The sequence below is a fragment of the Mustela erminea genome, chromosome 12, assembly GCF_009829155.1.
Source record: "Mustela erminea isolate mMusErm1 chromosome 12, mMusErm1.Pri, whole genome shotgun sequence".
In the NCBI taxonomy this organism is placed as follows: domain Eukaryota; kingdom Metazoa; phylum Chordata; class Mammalia; order Carnivora; family Mustelidae; genus Mustela; species Mustela erminea.
In genome coordinates this window covers 357,070-377,193 of record NC_045625.1, presented here as the reverse complement: position 1 = coordinate 377,193, position 20,124 = coordinate 357,070, and the positions used below count along the sequence as shown (strand labels likewise).

At 49.3% G+C, this 20,124-nt stretch overlaps 1 protein-coding gene across 6 annotated transcripts in view; it reads left to right on the top strand.

The window, feature by feature from the left end:
• Positions 1-2,021: 2,021 nt before the first annotated feature.
• EHMT1 (euchromatic histone lysine methyltransferase 1) overlaps positions 2,022-20,124 on the top strand; it is a 137,124-nt gene continuing 119,021 nt past the window's right edge. For 4 of the 6 annotated variants that reach the window (XR_004277576.1, XM_032308389.1, XM_032308388.1 and 1 more), the window contains exon 1: positions 2,022-2,093. Coding sequence is in view for 4 of the 6 variants with exons in the window: in XM_032308389.1 (XP_032164280.1) it covers positions 2,031-2,093 (63 nt within the window). In the remaining 2 variants the exon portion in view is untranslated. The remainder of the gene's footprint in view (positions 2,094-20,124) is intronic. The other 2 variants (XM_032308391.1, XM_032308393.1) reach the window with 2 other exon arrangements.

Sequence of the window (20,124 nt, the reverse complement as noted above, 5' to 3'; positions counted from 1 at the left end):
CCAGAAGTAGAAGATTTGGGCCTGGTGATATAGCTGTCATTCCTGATTTCACCATCAGCCAATTTACTGGGCCTGCTCCTCTGACTTGGGGGCTACTGGGCTGGGAAGTGGGTTGTATCACTTGTGCAAACATCCCACTGGCCACTCTTTACGTCTGGAAATGTGCTCCTTAGCCAGGCAACCAGGAACCTCGCTAAAATATTACTATGTGTGGGGCAAGGAGAGGATGAATATTGGAGAAAAGCTCAAAATACGCCACAGGGAGGGGAATCTGTAAAACATCCGCTAGTAGCAGCCTGAGCTGAAAACCCACCTGGCCTTCAGTCCCCTGGCAGCCCCTCCACGGTTAGGCGGTCTGGAGGCCACTCAACTCCGCTGCTTCGTCTGTCCTCTCAGCCCACGTCTCAGGACTGACCCGATGGTTACACAGTTCACAGGCAAGTGTCAAAAACAGCCCTTGACGTGAGTGATGGACACAAGGACAGGGTGGGCTGCGCAGACAGCGTAAAATGCCAGCTTCTCCCGCTTGGGACACGCTCCCTTACAGTTGGTATTTGCCTGGTGAAGCACTTTTCCTCCACAAATGATTTATTCACTCGACAAGGATTTGTCCCCTTCATCCCGGCGCTGTCACAGGCACTGGGGCACACGAGATACAAATCCCCGTCTCGACTCCCAGAGGGAAAGACAAGACGGCGGTGGAGTCAGAGCAAGGAGGCCGCGGGGCGCAGTCCTGGGAGGGCGGTGAGGGAAGGCTTCCCTGGCGCGGGGGGTGTTTGAGGCCCCGGAGGGCAAAAGCGTTTTGGGGACGGGACAGACTAGGGCCCCAGGCAGGAGAGCGGACGGGGAGGATGGTGCCGGGGGTGGGGCACACGGGTGGAGGCCCGTCCGGCGGGGCTTGCAGGCCTGGACTTGAGCTCGCCGTCAGGAGGCCCGGGGTGGGTCCCCGAGCCTGTGCGGAGCGGACTCCGGCGGTCCCAGGGAGGCCGGGAAGATTCCCGAGGGACTTGCGTCCGTCCCCTTCCTGCTCCGCACCTGTGTGCGCGGCCCACGCCCCCCTTCTCCTGGAGACCCGCGACTGTGCGCATCCCGAGCCAGGCGGAGGCGGAGCAGCCTTCGACTCGGGCCTCCTCAGTTCCCGCCGCGAACCCCAACTCCAGTCTGCCCTTCTGCACTCCCGAAGGTGGTCAAAGCAGGCCTGGCCTAGGGAGCGGCGGGCAGGCGCCGATTCGCAGACGCGGGCTGGCCCCGGGCGGCCGCCCGGACGGGGCGCACCTCCTCAGCGGAGCATCTCGCCACCAGTGGGGACGATCCTGCTGGGGACAGACCCCGCCCAGGCCTCCCCGCGCAGAAGACGGTCCCCGTCCAGGGTGCGCCCTCCTCCCGGGACCCCCTCCCGAGGCGGGACCGCCCCCGCCAGAGCACACCCGCGCGGGGACGCGACCCTAACCAAGGCTCCTCCCCTCATCGGGGCCCCCGCAGAGGCGACCCTCCTCCTCGAGACGTCCCCCGCCGCCGGCACATTCCGCTCCCCGGCCGGGCCGGCTGTCGGTCGGTACGACGCCCCGGCGGCGGCACCCCGACCACGGGTACGCCCAGAAGCCCCCTCCAGGGCGGCACTCCTCACAGCCAGCCCCTGCCCGCCAGCCGGGAGCACCCCCGAGCCCGGGCACCGCCCTGGGACGCGAGTCAGGACCCGCCTTCCGCGAAGGCCCACGAGGAGAAGTGTGTCCGGGGTTAGAGGTCAGGGGTCCTTCTCCACCCCCGCCAGCCCACCCGAATGCCCACGTAGAAGGAAAAGATATCGGTGACAAGGAGAGAAGGACGCCCAGCCGCCGCGACGCCTCCGGAAGGCCGCTGCGCCCAGCCCCGCCCCCCGCCCGGCCAGCGCGCCCCGGTTCCGGCCGGCGCAGGCTCGCGCCGGGGACGCCGCACGCCGCGCCGTCGTGCGCAGGCGCGGGCGCGGGCGCAGGCGCAGACGCGCGCGGCCAGCCCCGCCCCGCCCTGAGCCGCGAGGCGCGGGCGGGGCGATGGCGCGCGGGAGGGGCGGGGCCACGCTGCGGGCCCGGGCCATGGCCGCCGCCGATGCCGAGGTGAGGAGCGGGACGGCGGGCCGGCGGCGGGGGCGGCGGGCGTGGAGCCGGGGGGTGCGGAGCCGGCGGGCAGCCCGGGCGTGCGGGCGCGGGCGGGGGCGCCGAGACGGAGGGGACCGGGCGGGCCCGCGCCTCCCCGCCGCCGCCGCCGTCGCCGCGCCTCAGGCCGAGGCCGGGCCGAGGCCGCCGGCGTCCGGGCCGCGCCGCGCGGGGCGCGCTTTGTGCGGCGGGCGGGCGGGGGGCGGCGGGCGGGCGGGGGGCGGCGGGCGCGGCGCGGGGAGAGGGCAGGCCGGGCGCGTCCGCCCGCCCGCCCCCGCGCGCCCGGGGCCTCGGCCGGGAGCCCCGCGGAAGGGGCGGAGGACAAAAGGGAAAGTGGGGCGAGCCGGCCAACTTCGCGGCGCGAGCCGAGGCGAGGCCGTGCGCTCCCGGCGCCGCTCCTGCGCCCGCTGACCTTTCACTTTGTGCCGAAGCGGGTGGCACCGGCGCTCCCGAAAAGTTGGCCGGCCGGCGCGCCGCTCGCAGACAATGCCGCCCGGCCCCGGCGCCTGTCACCCGCGCGGGCGCGCCGGGCCGACGGCGCGGCCGGGCTCCGGACCCGAAAAGTTCCCGCGGCCTCGCTCGCGCGGTGCCCATGCCGGGGCCCGTGTGCTTCCCTGCTGGCGGCGGCGCCGCACCCCAACTCCGTGCGACGGGCCGCTGTGGCGCCGCGGGGAGCGGCGCGCGGGAGGCGCGAGCCCAGGCGGGGCGGGCGTCGGGCGGGCCGGGGACCCGAGTGGAAGGAGGCGATGCCCCCGGAGCTGTCCTGCGAGTGCTCGGCGTGCGGTCCGCGGCGCGGGGCCGCTGCGGAGAGCCGAGGCGCGGCGAGGCGCCGGGCAGGAGCCGGGCACACGGCTGGCTGTGCGTTTGGTCCCGGTGGTCGGTGCTCTCCGTGTCGCGGCGCTTTCCCCGGTGTCTTCGGGACTGTTGGTGAGGAGTAAGCTGGGAGGGCGCGGGGCATTTTCCAGTGCGGAGCCGGGGCACTGCGGGAGCTTGTCCGCGCTCCGGGAGCGTGTGAGGCTCCGGGGGAGTCGGGGAGCGAGGCGGCACGAGAAGTCCCCTGCAGGTCGCGGAGAGAGGGCGCGCCGCGAGGACGGGTGTTTCCCGAGCCGTCGCTGCGGCTCAGGCTCTGAACTGCTTTAGGGGACTTGTCTCCCGCACCCTTCTCCGCTCTGTGCAGCAGGTGCTGTTCTGTTCTGCGCCGCCGGCGAGGAGGGCACGGCCGGAGCAGAGCCGGTGGCGGGACCGGCACTTGTCGGGTGTCTGGCACGTAGTAGGTTTTTCATAAATAGCCGGTGAGCCGATGACCCCGCCACGGCTCTCATTCCGCAGCCAGCCTGGAAGAGAGGCCTCCCTGAGCGCCGCTGATGGTGATGACAGCCTGCGTCTACCCAGCCTCTCGCGGTGTCCAGTCTGTTGTAGTGCTTTGCGCGCGTTCACTCAGGAAAGCCTGACAGCGGTCTTCTGAGGTAGGTCCGGCGCTGTTCCCGCTTGCAGATGAGGACACAGGGACCGCGCACCCCAGGGTCTCAGAGCTGGTGCTGGGGAAGATGGATGCAGGCAGTTTAGCTCCCTGGACATGTGCCGTGTCTGTGGCGGTCGTTTTCACTTCGTAAGCGCTCTGGGTTTAGATTCAGGATCTTAAGTGTTTCCTGTGGAGGTGCATGATAGGGTAAGGGGCCTCCTGGGCAGTGGATAGGCATGGGGTCGTCTCTTGCCATGAAATCTGGGAAGTGCTTACACCGGAGCAGGGTTCAGTGATTGCCCCACGACTAAGTCAGCAGGGTGAACACTTGAAACTTACCGAATTGCATGTTTATTCTTTTTTCTTTTCCTTGACCTAGAAAGAGAGTCACCACTTTTTCACACTAAAGAGAACTAATAAGCTACTGGGATATATCTCCTGCTCCCATTTTGTGGATTAGTAAGTGGGGGCTCCTGAGGTTTAATATCTATCTCTTCAGGATTGCCCAGGACCAGAGCATGGGGTAAGGTACTTGACTTAAGGTTTTTGACCCAGCAAAATATGACCTTTTAGCAAGAGGGCTTTCCTGGGCTGATTGCTTGCTCTTCTAGAAGGGTGGCAACTTTGTTATCTCTTTCTTAAAACTTATTTTTTGTTATTATGTGCCAAGGACCTCCCTTAAAAGGTCAAATAGTGCTGGGTGCTTGGCTGTCTCATTGGGCAAGACTTTTGATCTGAGGCTGGTGAGTTCAAGCTCCACATTGGGTGTGGAGCCTACCTAGACACCCCCCGCCCCCCCAAAAAAACCAAGCACAACAAAACTGAAGAAAGTTAAAAAAAAAAAAAGTCAAATAGTTTTTGTTCTTGTTTTTGTTTTTTTTTGAGAGCGAGAGAGAGGGAACAGGGTAAGGGGGTAGAGGGGCAGAATTGGAAGGAGAGAGAATCTTTTTTTCTTTTTTTCTCATTTTGAAGATTATATTTGTTTATTTGACTGAGAGAGATAGGGAGAGAGGGAACACAAGCAAGGGGAGGGGGAGAGGGAGAAGCAGGCTTCCCGCCTAGCAGGGAGCCTGATGTGGGGCTCCATCCCAGGACCCTGCGATCATGACCTGAGCTGAAGGCAGGTGCTCAATGATTGAGCCACCCAGGCACCCCAAAAGTCACATAGCTCTAAAAGACCTTTAGAAAGGCCATCCTCGCGGCGCCACATTGGGCTCTGTGTTCAGCAGGGAGCCTGCTTCCTCCTCTCTCTCTCTGCCTGCCCCTCTGCCTACTTGTGATCTCTGTCAAATAAATAAAATCTTAAAAAAAAAAAAAGTCTGTTCTCTTCCTTTTTACTTTCTAGAGGGGCAACAGCCACTTGACACTCTCTGACGTTTACTTTGTGTACTTAAATAATATGCGTGGGTTGCCGTGTCTTCACTCATCAACTTTAGGGCTTATTTGTTTGCTTCTGCTAATGATAGATGATAACTTGAGTTCTCTCATACTCTGTTATCTAGAACACTCACAGTTTTGGTTCTATTCATATCCAAAATCTTCAGTCTGTTCAGATCATTATTGTGCCATGCTGAGCCAGGTGGTAAACTATAATCACCTTTATTTTTTCCTTTTATTTTTAAGATTTTATTTTTTAAAAAAGATTTTATTTATCTTAGAGAGAGCATGTGAGCAGAGGGATGGGCAGAGAGGGAGGGAGAAAATCTTAAGCAGACTCTGTGCAGAGCCCAGAGCCCAACTCAGAGCTTGATCCCGTTACCCTGAGATCACGACCCGAGCCAGAACCAAGAGCGGAATGCTGAACCAACTGAGCCACCACCTACCCCTTAAGATTATATTTTTAAGTAATCTCTACACCCGATGGGAGGCTCGAACTCACAACCCTGAGATCAGAGTCACAGGCTCTACCACCTGAGCCAGCTAGGCGCCCTCCGTTTCTTTTTTTGCACAGCCTCTTTTCTTTCCTGCAGTTAATGACGGCCTCGTTTTTCATTTGCCTGGTTTCCTTTGAACCTCAGAATACCGTTGTTGCACTTTCTGTTTTGTGAAGTGCTAATTTCAGTTTCCTCCATTTAGCCCTGTCACCTCACCATTTCCCTCTTCAGTGCTCCTGAGTCGCTCGCCCCAAGTCAGGACGCGCTTGTTCTCTTGACTTGGAGCACATGGGTATCCTGGAAATTGTCCCCATCATTCTCTGGTGATGAACCCCTTTCCATGCATCTAATGGCTTCCCTCTGTCTGTGTACTCACTTGTGGTGGTGGAACACATTTTCTAATAGCTTACCGGTAGCTTTTTGGGAGACAGACTTCTGGGGTTTGCATGTCTGAGAATGTACTTACTTTACCACCACACTGAACGATTACGTTTGGCTGGGCTTGTCATTCCAGGTTGGAAGTAATTTTTAAGTTATTGCTCCCATGTCTTCTAGTTTTCATTGTTGCTGTTGAGAAGTCCAGTTTGATTTTCAATCCTTTTAGCCATTATTCCCTCACCAAATTTTTAGGATCATTGCATCCATGATTTGCCTAATTTTTATGATGTGTCGTAATGGTAGCCTTCTTTCATTTATCATGCAGGATATTAAGTAGCCTGAAATCTGGAGATTGAGGCCCTTTTGTTGGTAGGATATTTTGTATAATATATTTGAGATAGTTTATTTTCTACTATTTCGGTTGAATATTGTACTTCCTGTACTAAATATTCTAATTTTTATTTTTAATTTATTTTTTTAAAGCATTTATTTATTTAGAGCGGGGAGGGAGAGAGTACACTTGAGCAGGGGGAGGGGCACAGGCAGAAGGAGAGAGAGAATCTCAAGCAGACTCTGCAGAGTTCAATCCTGAGATCATGACCTGAGCTGAAACCAAGAGTTGGACACTTAACCTACTGAGCCACTCAGACACCCCAGTATTCTAATTTTTAAAAGCTTTTCATCGGGTTGTGTCTTAATCATTTTGTTCTACTTTTTGGGAGCATTTTTGAGTGTTCTTTCACTGAATTTTTAATTTTTCTTTTTGTATTTTCGTGTTCTTTATTCTCTCTTCCTTTTTTAATGCCTCCTATTCTTGTTTAATGTATACAGTGTCTGCTCAATTTCAGTTAAGTTTTCTTTTTAAAGATGTTATTATTTATTTGACAGACAGAGATCACAGGTAGGCAGAGAGGCAAGCAGAGGAGGGCGGAAGCAGGCTCCCTGCTGAGCAGAGAGCCTGATGCGGGGCTCGATCCCAGGACCCTGAGATCATGACCTGAGCCAAAGGCAGAGGCTTAACCCACTGAGCCACCTAGGCGCCCCAATTTCAGTTAAATTTCTTAAAATACAGTTAAAACTTTTCTTTTTGGAAGATTTTATTTATTTGACAGAGAGAGCGAGAGAGGGAGTACAGCAGTGGGAGTGGGAGATGGAGAGGCCGGCTTTCTGCTGAGCAGGGAGCCCGATTCGGGGCTTGATCCCAGAACTCTGGGATCATGACCTGAGCCTAAGCAGACACTTAACAACTGAGCCACCCAGATGCCCCTAAAACACAGTTAAAAGTTCAAAAAAGGTCTCCGATTTTATGGGGTACCTGGATGCTTCAGTCGGTTAAGCATCTGACTTTTTTTTTTTTTAGATTTTGTTTATTTATTTGAGAAGGCACACAAGCAGGGAGAGGCTGAGGGCCAGGATGAAGCAGACGCCCTGCTGACCAGGGAGCCCAGTGTGAGGCTCGATCCCTGGACCCTGAGATCATGACCTGGGCTGAAGGCAGAGGCTTAACCTACTGAGCCACACAGGCGCCCAGTGTTTGACTCTTGATCTGGACTCAGGTCTTAATCTCAGGGTGGTGAGTTCAAGCCCCACACTGGGCTCCACACTAGGCCTGTGGCCTACTTAAAAAAAAGAAAAAATTAAAATTACTGTTTTTCAGAATTTTTCTGTTTGGCCTGCATTCCTCTTTGCTGCTGCATTTTTTTTTTTTAAAAAGATTTGTTTATTCATTTGTGAGAGAGAGAGAGAGAGAGATCACAAGCAGGCAGAGTGGCAGGCAGAGGCAGAGAGAGAATCAGGCTCCCCGCTGAGAAAGGAGCCCAATTCGGGACTCGATCCCAGAACCCTGGCATCATGACCTGAGCCGAAGGCAGTGGCTCAACCCACTGAGCCACTCAGGCGTCCCTGCTGCTTCATTTTTGATCTTTTTCTTTCTTTTTGCAAAGCTTCTTCCAGTGTATGGTGGTCCTTGGTTATTTATCTTTAAGAATAAAGTGCTAAAGGGGCGCCTGGGGGGCTCAGAGGGTGAAGCCTCTGCCTTCTCAGGTCATGGTCTCAGGATCCTGGGATCGAGTCCCGCATCGGGCTCTCTGCTCAGCAGGGAGTCTGCTTCCTCCTCTCTCTCTGCCTGCCTCTGCCTGCTTGTGATCTCTGTCTGCCAAATAAATAAATAAAATCTTAAAAAAAAAAAAAAAAGAATGAAGTGCTAAAAATGGAAAGCTAAGTGTTTGGTGCTTATTCACTTGTGGCTTTGGTGGTGGTGATGACGGACTTTTGTTGGTTCCCCTTCACGTGATCCTGTCCCCCCCGTTTGGCTTCCTCCGAGAAGGCTCCGTTAGTCTCTTGCTGTGTTGGCGTTAAGATGGCTATTCTGGAGCTGGGCTAAAGGGTGGGAGGAGGGGTCTTCCCGTGGCTCAGGACATAGCCTTGACCTAATGTCCCTGCTTTCAGCTGTGGAGCTTATTCCTGTTCTTTGTGCCCACGGTCCCCAAGTGGCACACTTCTGGTAGAGGACTTAGAGAGCCAGCCCTCTGGTCTCTGCAAGTACCTGAGAGTGCTTGTCTGAGTGTGTAGGTGGGCCTGTGGGCCTGTGGGCTGAGAGTCCAGCGCCCTCCAGGTGGGCTTTCACACCCACACTCCTTGTTAGCTCCGCACATCTCCCCCATCTCTGAGCCTCCCAGGGCTCTTTGGGGCCAGTCAGCTTCTCGGCAGTGGCCTCCGCTAGGTTCCTCTTCCTCTGCCCTGTGCGGTGATTTAGCTGTCCTCTAGCGCCCGGTTCCTGTTCCGTGTAGGGTTTCAGATGTGTCTTAGGTGGAGTTCATGTGTCTCTTTTCTGTTCCTGTCTTTGGTTGATTTTTAATAAGGGAGTGGGGTGGAAAGTGTTCTGCCATGTAGAAATCAGAAACATTTACTGTAAATTTTGAGAAGTGAGTTTTCCCCCACACCAAAAGCACAGCTCCCTTGTGGAAAGGGCTGCCCCTCTCAGGATCTGTGTGGTTTGTGTTTCTGGACTCATTACTGGGGAAAGTTCTGGATCATAATAAAGATAAACAAGAGCACCGAATGTATCTTGACCCTAATGCTCAGAAGGACACCTTGGGTAGCCTGTTGTTAGAGATCTCTCGTGTGATCACTGCCAGAGGGGGCTTCAGTCCTTGTTTCCTGCTTCTGGCTCCAGTCCTGTTACAGATCAGTTTTGTAGGGGCGCCTGGGTGGCTCAGTCGTTAAGTGTCTGCATTAAGCTAGGGTCATGATCCCAGGGTCCTGGGCTTGAGCCCCACATCAGTCTCCCTGCTCAGCGGAGAGCCTACGTCCGTCTCCCTCTCCCACTCCCCCTGCTCATGTTCCCTCTCTCGCTCTCTTTGTCAAATAAAATCTTTAAAAAAAAAAAAAAACCCCACAACCAAACAGAAAACCAAAACAGTTTTGTTTTGTTTGACCACATTTTATTAAATTTGTCTTTAAAAATAATTGAACTAATAAGAGCCTTGTTTTGGGATCTTTTCTTTAGGAACTTCATGTTTGGCATTTCATTGGACTTAACCGTGTTTGATGGGAGCTTTTATCGTATAGTAAGTGGGCAGTGAGATTTGACTCAGCCGGTCATGTAGGGAGTAACCGTTGGAGCCCAGTCCCTCTGGCCTGCTGTAGGTGTGGTACAGAAAGTGTCCATTCCAGGTTTTGAGAAGTCCTCCTGTTTACTGTTCTGCTTTTATTTAACTTCCTAGTATTTTCAGTTATTTAAAAAAAAAAAATCCCTTCACAGGTTTTGCATTTTGAAAAACAGCTCTTTGAAGGTGGCTTTTCCTTTGAAATGGTGTCTTCCGAGAGGAGAGGTCACTTTCCCAGTTGCATCCCTGTCAGTTGGGATTGCGCGTAGAAGAGTTTCTGGACTGCTTTTTGCAGCCCACTTTCAGTAGGCTTGTTTGGAAGTTCCGATCAGAGTGTATTTAAAATGCCCTTTCCCGCGGTCTGTAAGCCTTTCTTGGGCACCTTCTGTTTGTGAAGTGCTCGTCCGCATACTGTGACAGGACAGGCACGTTTTGAGATCGTTGCCTCATTTCACAAAATGTAAAAATGTAGTAGAGCAAGTATTCCCGAGCAGGGAAGGGCCGGTGCTCTGGCACTCACCGCGGCAGCCGCCCCTGGGATTGGAAAGGCTGCTTGAGGACCATGGGCTAGTCCAGGTCTTACAGGAGGTCAGGCGTGAATTGGAACAGTGAGGTTCGATGCATACATTTCTTTATTTAAAAAAAAAAAAGGAGTTTTTAACACATTCAGAAAATTGGAACCTGAAGAATGCCAAGTATCTTCATCTGTTTGTTTCTGACCCTATGAATGCGCGTGTTCCTCCTTCAAGTAGCAGGGTTGGGTTGGGCTGTTTGCGCTCTCCTCTTTCGGGGTGAGCTCCTGTGCGTCCGCACCTTTCACAGGTTTCAGAGCCACACGGTGTGTTGTGTGGAGACGGCCCAGTTTCCTCAGTCATGAATTGGGTGCGTCTGTACCCTTTGATACAGGGTGGAATACTCGGGCAGAAGGGGCAAGTGGCGCGAGGGGAGGCTGGCGAGGCAGGGCCGGGTCATATAGGGTCTCGTTGCCTTGGTAACGAGTTGGTGGTTTCCGAAGCACTGTAGACAGTCATTGAAGGATTTTAGGCGCAGAAAGCTATTTTAGAAAGACGACTCTGGCGGCTGTGTGGAGAGTGGATTGAAGGAAGGCTAGAGAGGAAGCAGCGGACCAGTGGGTAGGCCTGGGCCTGCTGACATGGTGGAGTTGCAGAGGCCAGTGAATGGAACCAAAGTATATGTATGTGTAAATTTAATTTTTTGAGTAGGTAAGACAGATACATGACTCAAAATTAAAAAAAAAAAAAAAGTATAAAGTGAAACGGCCCTCCCCTTTGTTCCCTGGCACTCAGCCCTCTGGCAGGTCACCGGTGCCGTTATGGAGCCCCGTACTGGCAAGGACATACGTAGATACTACAGACTTCTTATTATGGAACTTTTCAGGCCTGTTTAGAAGTAGATTTATGGTGGAAGAGTGAACCCCTCACACCTGTCTCCCTGCACCAGCAGTCCCCCTCCAGGGACAGTCCCCACGCCATCACTGAGTCTGTATTTCAGTTCACACAAATATTTCGGTCAGTAAATACGTAATTACTGTTCATATTTCTTTTTTTTTTTTTTTTTTTAAGATTTTGTTTATTTGACAGAGAGAGATCACAAATAGAGAGGCAGGCAGAGAGAGAGAGAGAAGCAGGCTCCCCGCTGAGCAGAGAGCCCGATGTGGGGCTCAATCCCAGGACCCTGAGATCATGACCCGAGCCGAAGGCAGTGGCTTAACCCACTGAGCCACCCAGGCGCCCTGTTCTTATTTCTTATTCATTTCAAATTAGGAACAAGTATGATCTATTCATTGTCCTTGATTTCTCTCAAATCTCAATATATCAATTGTCATTTATTTTTCTTTGAAGATGATGGTTCATTTGTCCCCAGGCTTTCCATAATCTTGATTTTGCTGATTGCATTGCTATATGAACATGCTCCTCTGTTCTCTATATTTACTGTATTAATATTTAAGATCCAGAACTGCCGCTTTCCATTGTGCTAGTCATCATGCTGCTCTTGAGCAGTTGAAACATGGTTAGTGTGAATTGAGATGTGCTGTAAGTACAAAATACACACAGGATTTTGAAAACTTAGTGTGAAAAAGAGAATGTAAAGTATCACATTAATACAAAAAATACTGATTACGTGTTGAAATACATATTTTGGATATATTGGGTTAAATAATACTGAAAGTAATTTGTGCCTTTTTTTTTTTTAAGATTTTATTTATTTATTTGACAGAGATCACATGCAGGCAGAGAGGCAGGGAGGGGGGGGTGGGGGCTGGTAGCAGGCTCCCTGCTGAGTAGGGAGCCTGATTCGGGGCTTGATCCCAGGACCCTGAGATCATGACCTGAGCCAAAGGCAGAGGCTTCACCCTCTGAGCCACCCAGCTGCCCCTAATTTGTGCTTCTGATTTCTTTTTTAAAATGTGATTACTAGGGGCGCCTGGGTGGCTCAGTGGGTTGAGGCCTCTGCCTTTGGCTCAGGTCATGATCCGAGGGTTCTGGGATGGAGCCCCGCATCGGGCTCTCTGTTCAGAGAGGAGCCTGCTTCCTCCCCTCTCTCTGCCTGCCTTTCAGCCTACTTGTGATCTCTGCCTATCAAATAAATAAATAAAATCTTTTAAAAAAATGTGATTACTAGAAAATTGAAAATTACAGAACTGGCTCATGCTTGTGGCTTACATTATCTTTCAGTTGGACAGCCCAGGGTTAGAGGCTGCATCAGATGTAGGTTTGCCTTTTAAAAACTTTTTTTTTAGCCAGAATACCTTGTAACTAGTACTGAGGTTTGCTTTTTTTTTTTTTTTTTAAATAAGTCTGGTCATCTTGCTTTTTGACGTTAACAGTTATAAAATCATTGCTGTTTATTGCTCACAATCATTAACTGCAAAATGGCAGACTTTCTTCATTTATTATCTGGAATATTTAAAAAAAAAATTGCTTGGTTTCCATGAAGTACAAACTTATGGGAAAGGAGAGATAGATGTTTTTTTTAATTGAAGTATATTTGACACACAATATTACATTAGTTTCAAAGGAAGAAGTGAGTCTTGGTATTACACGGAAAGCATCTGACACCCAGTGAAAGGCCTAGAGGGTTCTCTGTCTTGTGTAGTTTGGACAGTGTTTGCTAGGCTGGTAGTCAAACTGATTCTGTCTTTGGAGTCGAGGTCTTCTCCCCATCAGATTCTAAGGCTGGCACGTAGGCTTGGAGAGTCTTGGTTGGTTGTGCACCCTTGTCCTTCGCCAGTGTTTGGTGAGCTCCGTGAGTGCTAGAGTGAAAAACGATGCCAGCTGTGTTATGGGCTGGTGGAAGGTCAGATGTTCTCCCACTTCTGGCTCATCTGCCCATCTGTTCTCCTTTCCTTACAGAAGCTGCTAGAATCTGCCATTATGGTTCCCTGGTATCTGTCTTCACCTTAAACAGATTCAGTAATACATGTAACCGGAACATAAATACAGTTTCCGGGGGAACTTTAGTAATGTTCGTCACATATGTAGAAAAACGTACGTGTGTGCAATTGACTCTTGAACAACGTGGGTTTGAACTGTGCATGTCCACTTACATGCAGATTGTTTCTGATAAACACAGCACAGTAAGTGCTCTGAAGTATCTTCTTTAAGATTTTCTTAACACTCTTCTCTGGTGTATGTTGTTGTAGGAATACAGTATATGATATACTGAACGTGTCAATTCACTGTTTATATTATCGCTAGGGCTTCTGGTCAACAGAAGGCTCTTAGTTCAGTTTCTGGGGAGTCCGAAGTTATACCTGGGTTTTTGGCTGCGTGGGGGTCGGTACCCTGACCTTCTGCACTGTTCAAGTTTCAACCATACAGATCATGTCATCCGAGAATAGACATATAAGAATTTTACTTCTTCCTTTCAAATCTGGGTGCCTCTTAGTTCTTTTCCCTGCCCAGTTGCTCTAACTAGAACCTCCAGTAATACGTTGAATAGAAGTGGTGAGAGCAGCCGTCTCTGTCTCGTTCCTGTGTTTAGGAAAAAGCTTTTCGTCTTTCATCATCAAGTGTGATGTTAGCCTTGGGTTTTTTGTAGATGCCTTTCATCAGGTTGAAGAACTTACCTTCTATTCCCAGTTTTGTTTGTTTGTTTTTTAAAGATTTTATTTGTTTATTTGACAGAGAGAGAGAGATTACAAGTAGACAGAGAGGCAGGCAGAGAGAGAGGGAGAAGCAAGCTCCCTGCTGAGCAGAGAGCCTGACTCTGGGGTCCATCCCAGGGTCACGAGATCCTGACCTGAGCCAAAGGCAGAGGCTTTAATCCACTGAGCCACCCAGATGCCCCTGGTTTTGGTTTTAACCGGAAAAGGGTATTGAGTTTTAAGTGCTTGTGCATTTGTTGTGATGAGCATATGGCTTTATTCTTTATTCTATTAATATGGTGTATTGCATTGATTTTTCAGTGTTTCTGCAGTAAATCCACTTTGTCATGATCTCTAACTCTTCTTACGTCTTGCTGCATTTGGTTTGGTAGTATTTTGTTGAGGACTTTTGCACCTGTATTCATGAAGGATATTATTGGTCTGTGGTTTTCTTTTTTTGTTGACGTCTTTGAGTGTTTGGTGTGAGAGTGATACTGGCTTCATGAGTTGGGAAGTATATTCTATTTTTTTGGGAAGTGTTTGTGAAGGATTGGTGTTACTTGTTCTTTAGATGTTTGGTAGAATTCACTCTGAAGGAGTTTGGGTCTGGGCTTTTCTCTGTTGGAAGTTTTTTTCACCATTAATTTCCTCACTCCTTTTAGGTATTCAGGGTTTCTATTTTTAAGTCACTTTTGATGTTTTATGTCTTTCTAGGAATTTGTTTATTTCCTCTCCTTGGTTGACACACAGTTGCTTAGAGTGTTCCCGTATAATTCTCTCTCTTTTTAGAGGGTGGGTAGTGATAGTCTCTCTTTCAGTCCTGGTTAGTAATTTGGGTCTTCTGTTTTTCTTGGTCAGTTTAACCAGAGGTTTGTGAGTTATGTTGAAGTTTCAAAGAAATAACTTCATTTTGTTGATATTCTTTATTGTTTTTTAATTTTCTGTTCATTTATTTTCACTGTAATCTTTATTTACTTTCTTATGCTTGCTTTGGGTTTAATTTGCCTTTTTCCTAGTTTCTTAAGGTGGAAGCTTAGGGTCTTGGTTTGAGTTCTTTTCTGATATAGGAGTCTGAGGTATACATTTCCCTCAAAGCACTTTTTAAGCCGCGTTATGGTTGATATGTGACCCCTCCTACCCCCAAAATACATTGAAGTCCCCTGCTCACTCCATACCTCAGGATGTGACCTTATTTGGAAATGGGGTCATTATAGACAAATTCAGATGAGGTCCAGAATAGGATGCCTCTTAGTACAAGGCGATTGGTGCTGGCGTAAGAGGGGAAAGTGCTTTGTGAGGATGGGCATGTACTGAGGGGACAGTGTGAAGATGCAAATGGAAAGGGGAGCCATGTCCTGGAGTGACTCCCACAAGCCGTGGAATACCAAGGCTTCCCGGCAAACTCCAGAAGCTGGAGAGGGAAGAAAGACCTCCCTAGAGCCAGTAGAGAAGTTATGGCCCAACTGGCACCTTGACTTTGGACTTCCGGCTTCCAGAATTGAGGCAATGATTTCTGTTGTTTTAATTCACCCATTTATGATACTCTGTTATGGCAGCCCTAGAAAACTAAAACCAACTGTCTCCTGTAAATTTTGATTTGCTGTGTTTTCATTTTTTTCAGTTCAGAATATTTTCTGTTTTCCCTGGTGATATCTTTGACCCATAAATTGGTTGATTGATTATTCATTTATTTGTATTTTAAATGGGCTCTGTGCCCAGTGTGGGGCTTCAACTGACGATCCTGAGATTAAGTGTCCGCGCTCTACCGACTCAGCCAGCCAGCCAGCCAGGCACCCGACCCACACATTATTTAGAAGTGTGCTGTTTGATTTCCAAGTGTGTAGCTATTTCCTAGGCTTTCGTGTTCCATTGATTTTTTAGCATAATTCCCTGACAGTCAGAGGGCATACTTTAACTTCATTTTGTTAGGTTTTACAAATATGGCTCAGGTATTTTTCTGTCTCAAAGAGTGTTTGCTGCGTGCCTGAACAGAGCATGTTCTGTGCACCAGATGGAGCCGGGCTGCGGTGTGGCGTCCGTCTCGCTCTTCCTTGTCTCCTGGTTATTCTGTTTGTTACCGGCAGTAGGTTTCTGGAGTCTCCGGGTATACTTTCAGTTTTGTCGGCGTTTGCGTCATGTGTTTTGAGGTTCTATTGTTAGTTGTGTGTGTATAGTTGTTACATCGGCCTGTACTTGTGACCCTTTCATCAAATGAAGTGTCCCTCTCTGGCTCTGGCAGCCCCTGTGGTCTGATAGCCACGGAGCCCTTCTGCTTGTGGTTTGTGGTTTCTCTTTGTAGCCCTTTTCCCAGCTTTTACTTTTAATCTCTTCATATCTTTCAACCTCAGGTCTGTCTTGCAGACATCATGTAGTTGGATCATATATTTTTTTATCCATCAGTCTCTGCTTTTTAATTGGAATATTTAATCCACTTATATCTAATGCAGTTACTGAAAAGGCAGGAGTTACATGTTAGTTTGGTGTTCATTTTCTATGTATCTTATGTCTTTTGTTCCTGTTACTCCATTACTTTCTTTTGTGTTAAATATTTTCCAGTGTGCCATTTTACTTCCCTCATTGTTTGACTGCACTTTTATTTGTTTCCTTGGGGAAAGAAAGTTAATATTTTAACTTGTAGCAATCTAGTTTGGATGAATACCAGTTTTATTAAAATAGTATATAAAAACTTGTTCCTGTATAGCTCCATTTCTTTTGTTCTTCTTGTGTTGTTATTGTCAGACAAGTTCCATCTTTGTATGTTGTTGTATGCAGTGTGACCATCCACACAGATTTACAGTTATAATTGTTGTGTTATGCAGTTGTTTTTAAAATCATACAGAAGAGGGGCACCTGGGTGGCTCAGTTGGTTAAGCACCTGCCTTCATCTCAGGTCATGATCCCAGAGTCCTGGGGCAGATCCCCACTGCCAAGGTGGGGAGGTCCTTGCTCAGCAGGGAGCCTGCTTCTCCCTCTGCCTCTTCTGCTCCCCCTGCTTGTGCTCTCCCTCACTCTTCTCTGTCAAACAAATAAATAAAATCTTGAAAAAAAAATCATGCAGAAGAAAATAGTTACAACTAAAAGTGCATTTATACTGTTTGAGATTTACCTGGAGGACTTTAACATTTCTTACAGAGTAGGTCTGCCAGTGACAAATTCTTTTGCTAAAATATTTTTTATAAAAGATTTTATTTGTTTATTTGACCGAGGGAGAGAGAGATCACAGGTAGGCAGAGAGGCAGGCAGAGAGAGGGGGAAGCAGGCTCCCTGCTGAGCAGAGAGCCTGATGCGGGGCTCGATCCCAGGACCCTGAGACCATGACCTGAGCCGAAGGCAGAGGCTTAACCCACTGAGCCACCCAGGTGTCCCTCTTTTGTTCATGTTAAATGCTTTAATTTCTTCTTCATTTATAAAAGTACTTTGGTGTGTGTAGATTCTTGGTTGACATTCTTTCAGCACTTTGAGTGTGTCATCCCACTGTCTTCTGGCCTCTGTGGTTTCTGATGAGAGATCAGAGCCTAATCTTATTGAGGGTCTCTCTTATATGTCATTAAGTTGCTTTTCCTCTTGTTGCTTTCAAAATCCTCTGGCTTTCAGCAGTTTGATTGCAATGTGTCTGGGTGAGTATCTCTTTGAGTTCATCTTATTTGTGGAGTTGTTGAGCTTCTTAGAATTTTCTGACTTTTCTGGTTATTGCTTTCCTGTGAATTGTGACATCTGGGGTGTGTGCTTTGTTTGCGATGCCCATTTTTTACTGTAGTTACGGTGTCTTTGCATGATAAGCTTAGTGCTTTGCTTTTGGAGTCTGTAACATCATAATCTGTGAATTTCAAACATTAAAACATTTAAAAACATTAAAAAAAATCAAAGCCCCAAATATTCTTTTTTCTTCTTCTTTTGATGTGGTGGGTATGCACTGGTCATGACAGTGACAATAGGCCCAGTCACAGTGTGGCTAAAAGATGGCACTCGGTGCAGGTGCGTTTGCCTGTCATTGCTGAGCTCTGCCTTGTAGCAGAAACAGACCACAAACCGTGTGTGGACAAGTGAGCCAGGCTCTGTGCCACTCTTTGTGTGGGTATTGGGATTTGAATTTCAAATGATTTTTACAGTTGAAAAACAAAAACATCTTCGGCTTTCGGCTGTAGAGAAACAGGAGTCAGGCTCTGGTTTGCTGACCTCTGATGGAGATGTGCTCCCTGGGGTTCCAGAGCGCCCTGTCCTTTGTTAGAACGCGTACTTTGTGTGTGGGTGTGTGTGGGTGTGTTGTTAAGTAATCTTTCCACACAGCCTGGGACTTGAACTTGTGACCTGGAGGTTAAGAGACCCGTATTTTACCTACTGAGCCAGCCAGGTGCCCCACATACTTTGTGTCTTAGTTACTGGTTCCTTTCTACGTTATTTTTTTTGTTAATGTGTTAATGACTAGACTGGAAACTCTTTATTTCTTTGTTAATGTGTTAATGACTAGACTGGAAACTCTTTATTTCTTTGTTAATGTGCTAATGACTAGACTGGAAACTCTTCCAAGTCAGGCGGTAACTTTTACTGGTTTCCTACCCCTTGCATAGTACCCGGCACCTGCCCAGGCCTAAGGTGATCTATAAATGTTGTAAAACTTCATGAAAAAGGAGAAGGAATCAAAATTGGCTTATGGATTTTTCCCCAGTTGGTGGTGTCCTAGGGTAAGTGTTTTGGAACTCACCGGCATCCAGATGTGGACAGGAACCATTTATTCAGGCGGGTTTGTTTCTTCATTAGTTTGTTTTGGGGACATTTAATGCCTTTTGTTTGTCAGCTTTTGACCTTGGAGCCACCTGAAGATAAACATGGGGCCTTGCTTAAGAGGCTCTTTGGTTCTAGTTTTGAGAACCATGCGCACTATTACAGTTTGATACTTGCTGTTACAAGAGAGAAAAATGTTACAGAAGCAGCGAAGAGGAAATTCTTCACTGTTTAGTTAGAGGGTTGGTTAGAGGAAGCTTCCGGTGTGTTCATGCCTGCTGCCGACTGATACCACAGGTGTCTTGCTCAGGATTCCTAATGGAGTCTTGGAGGAAGGCTGGCTTCTCCACTTGTGCAGATTGGACTGGAGAAGTGGTTGCCGCCTCCCAACGAGCTGGCCGTAGCCTCCTTTGGTTTTTGAACACCTGAAATGTGTCCACACCAAACTGGAGTGTGCTCTGTGAAATATACACTGGTTTATAGATACTTTGTAGTTTTTTAGTATTAATTATTTTATATTGTATGTTGAAATGATAATATTTTGGGTATGTATCGGGTTAAGTAAAATTCATTAAAATTACTCCTTTTGTACTCTTTTTTAGTTTGACTGCTGGAAAATTTAAAATTAGACTTGTGGCTCATCCTCTGTTTTTATTGGGCAGTGCTGCCCTAGCATGAACGTTTGGAGTTTGCATTTATTTTTCGACTATCTAGGATGAGAATCTTGTAATCTAGGGGAGAGGAGGAGAGATGAACTCTCCAAGAAAAGGGTCAGAGAGTAAGAGGACTTAGTGGAAGGCTGGAGGAATGCCCCCATTCTGTGGATAAGGGAGCAAAGGCTTAGGAGAGATTAGTCAGCAGTTGGAGAGGGGCTGGCGGGTGGCTACTCAGCTGTGGAGTCCAGTGCAGGTGCCGGTGTGTGGATCAGAGCTTCGGGGAGCTGGAGCCCGGTAGGGTGCAGGGTGCGTGCACCTGCAGCCCTCGGGGGTGAGTGTGGTAATGGGCTCTGGCATGGTGGGAGGTCTGGGGTTTCGTCCAGCATTGCCACACACCTCTTGAGCATAGAGGTGGGCTGGAACTGGACTCCTAGCTGCTTTCCAGTTTGTACATCCTGTCCCCCTGGCTTTACAAACACGAGGTATTCGTGCTCATGCGCTTGTTTACTTTTCTATAAGTTAAATCCTGGTGACTCAGACTTCATTCTTTTGCTGTCTTCAGGACCTACCAAGCCCGCCCGTTGAGCACTAACCTAGGTGTTACAAAGTCCGTCAGTTCTCAGCCTTCATCTTCCCAGACCTCTTGACATCATTTGACACAGCTCAAGAAAAGAGGAGTGCTCGGTTTCCTCAGTGCACTTCCAGAACACCTCACGTGTATGGTTTTACCTACCTTGTTGGGTCTGTTTTCCGTCTTGTTTGCAGGACCTTCCTCTGGAGCCTGACCTCTAGATACTCAAGTGCTCCAGGACCTCATCCTGGTCCCCCTGTTCTGTGTCCTTACCCTGAGTGACCTCAGGCAGTGCTGTGTGGACCCCAGCCTCACCTTTTTTTTTTAAAGATTTTATTTATTTGACAGAGAGAGACACAGCGAGAGAGGGAATGTGAGCAGGGGGAGTGGCGGAGGGAGAAGCAGGCTTCCCGCGGAGTTGGGAGCCCAATGCGGGGCTCGATTCCAGGACCCTGGGATCATGACCTGAGGACCCTGAGGGTCATGAGCTGAGGCGGACACTTAACCACTGAGCCCCCCAGGCACCCCTAGCCTCACCTTTGTCTGGTCTCCAGGTGTGGGGATGGCTTGAATACTGGGAGGGTGCTGGGTGCCTTCAACCCAGTGAGCGCAC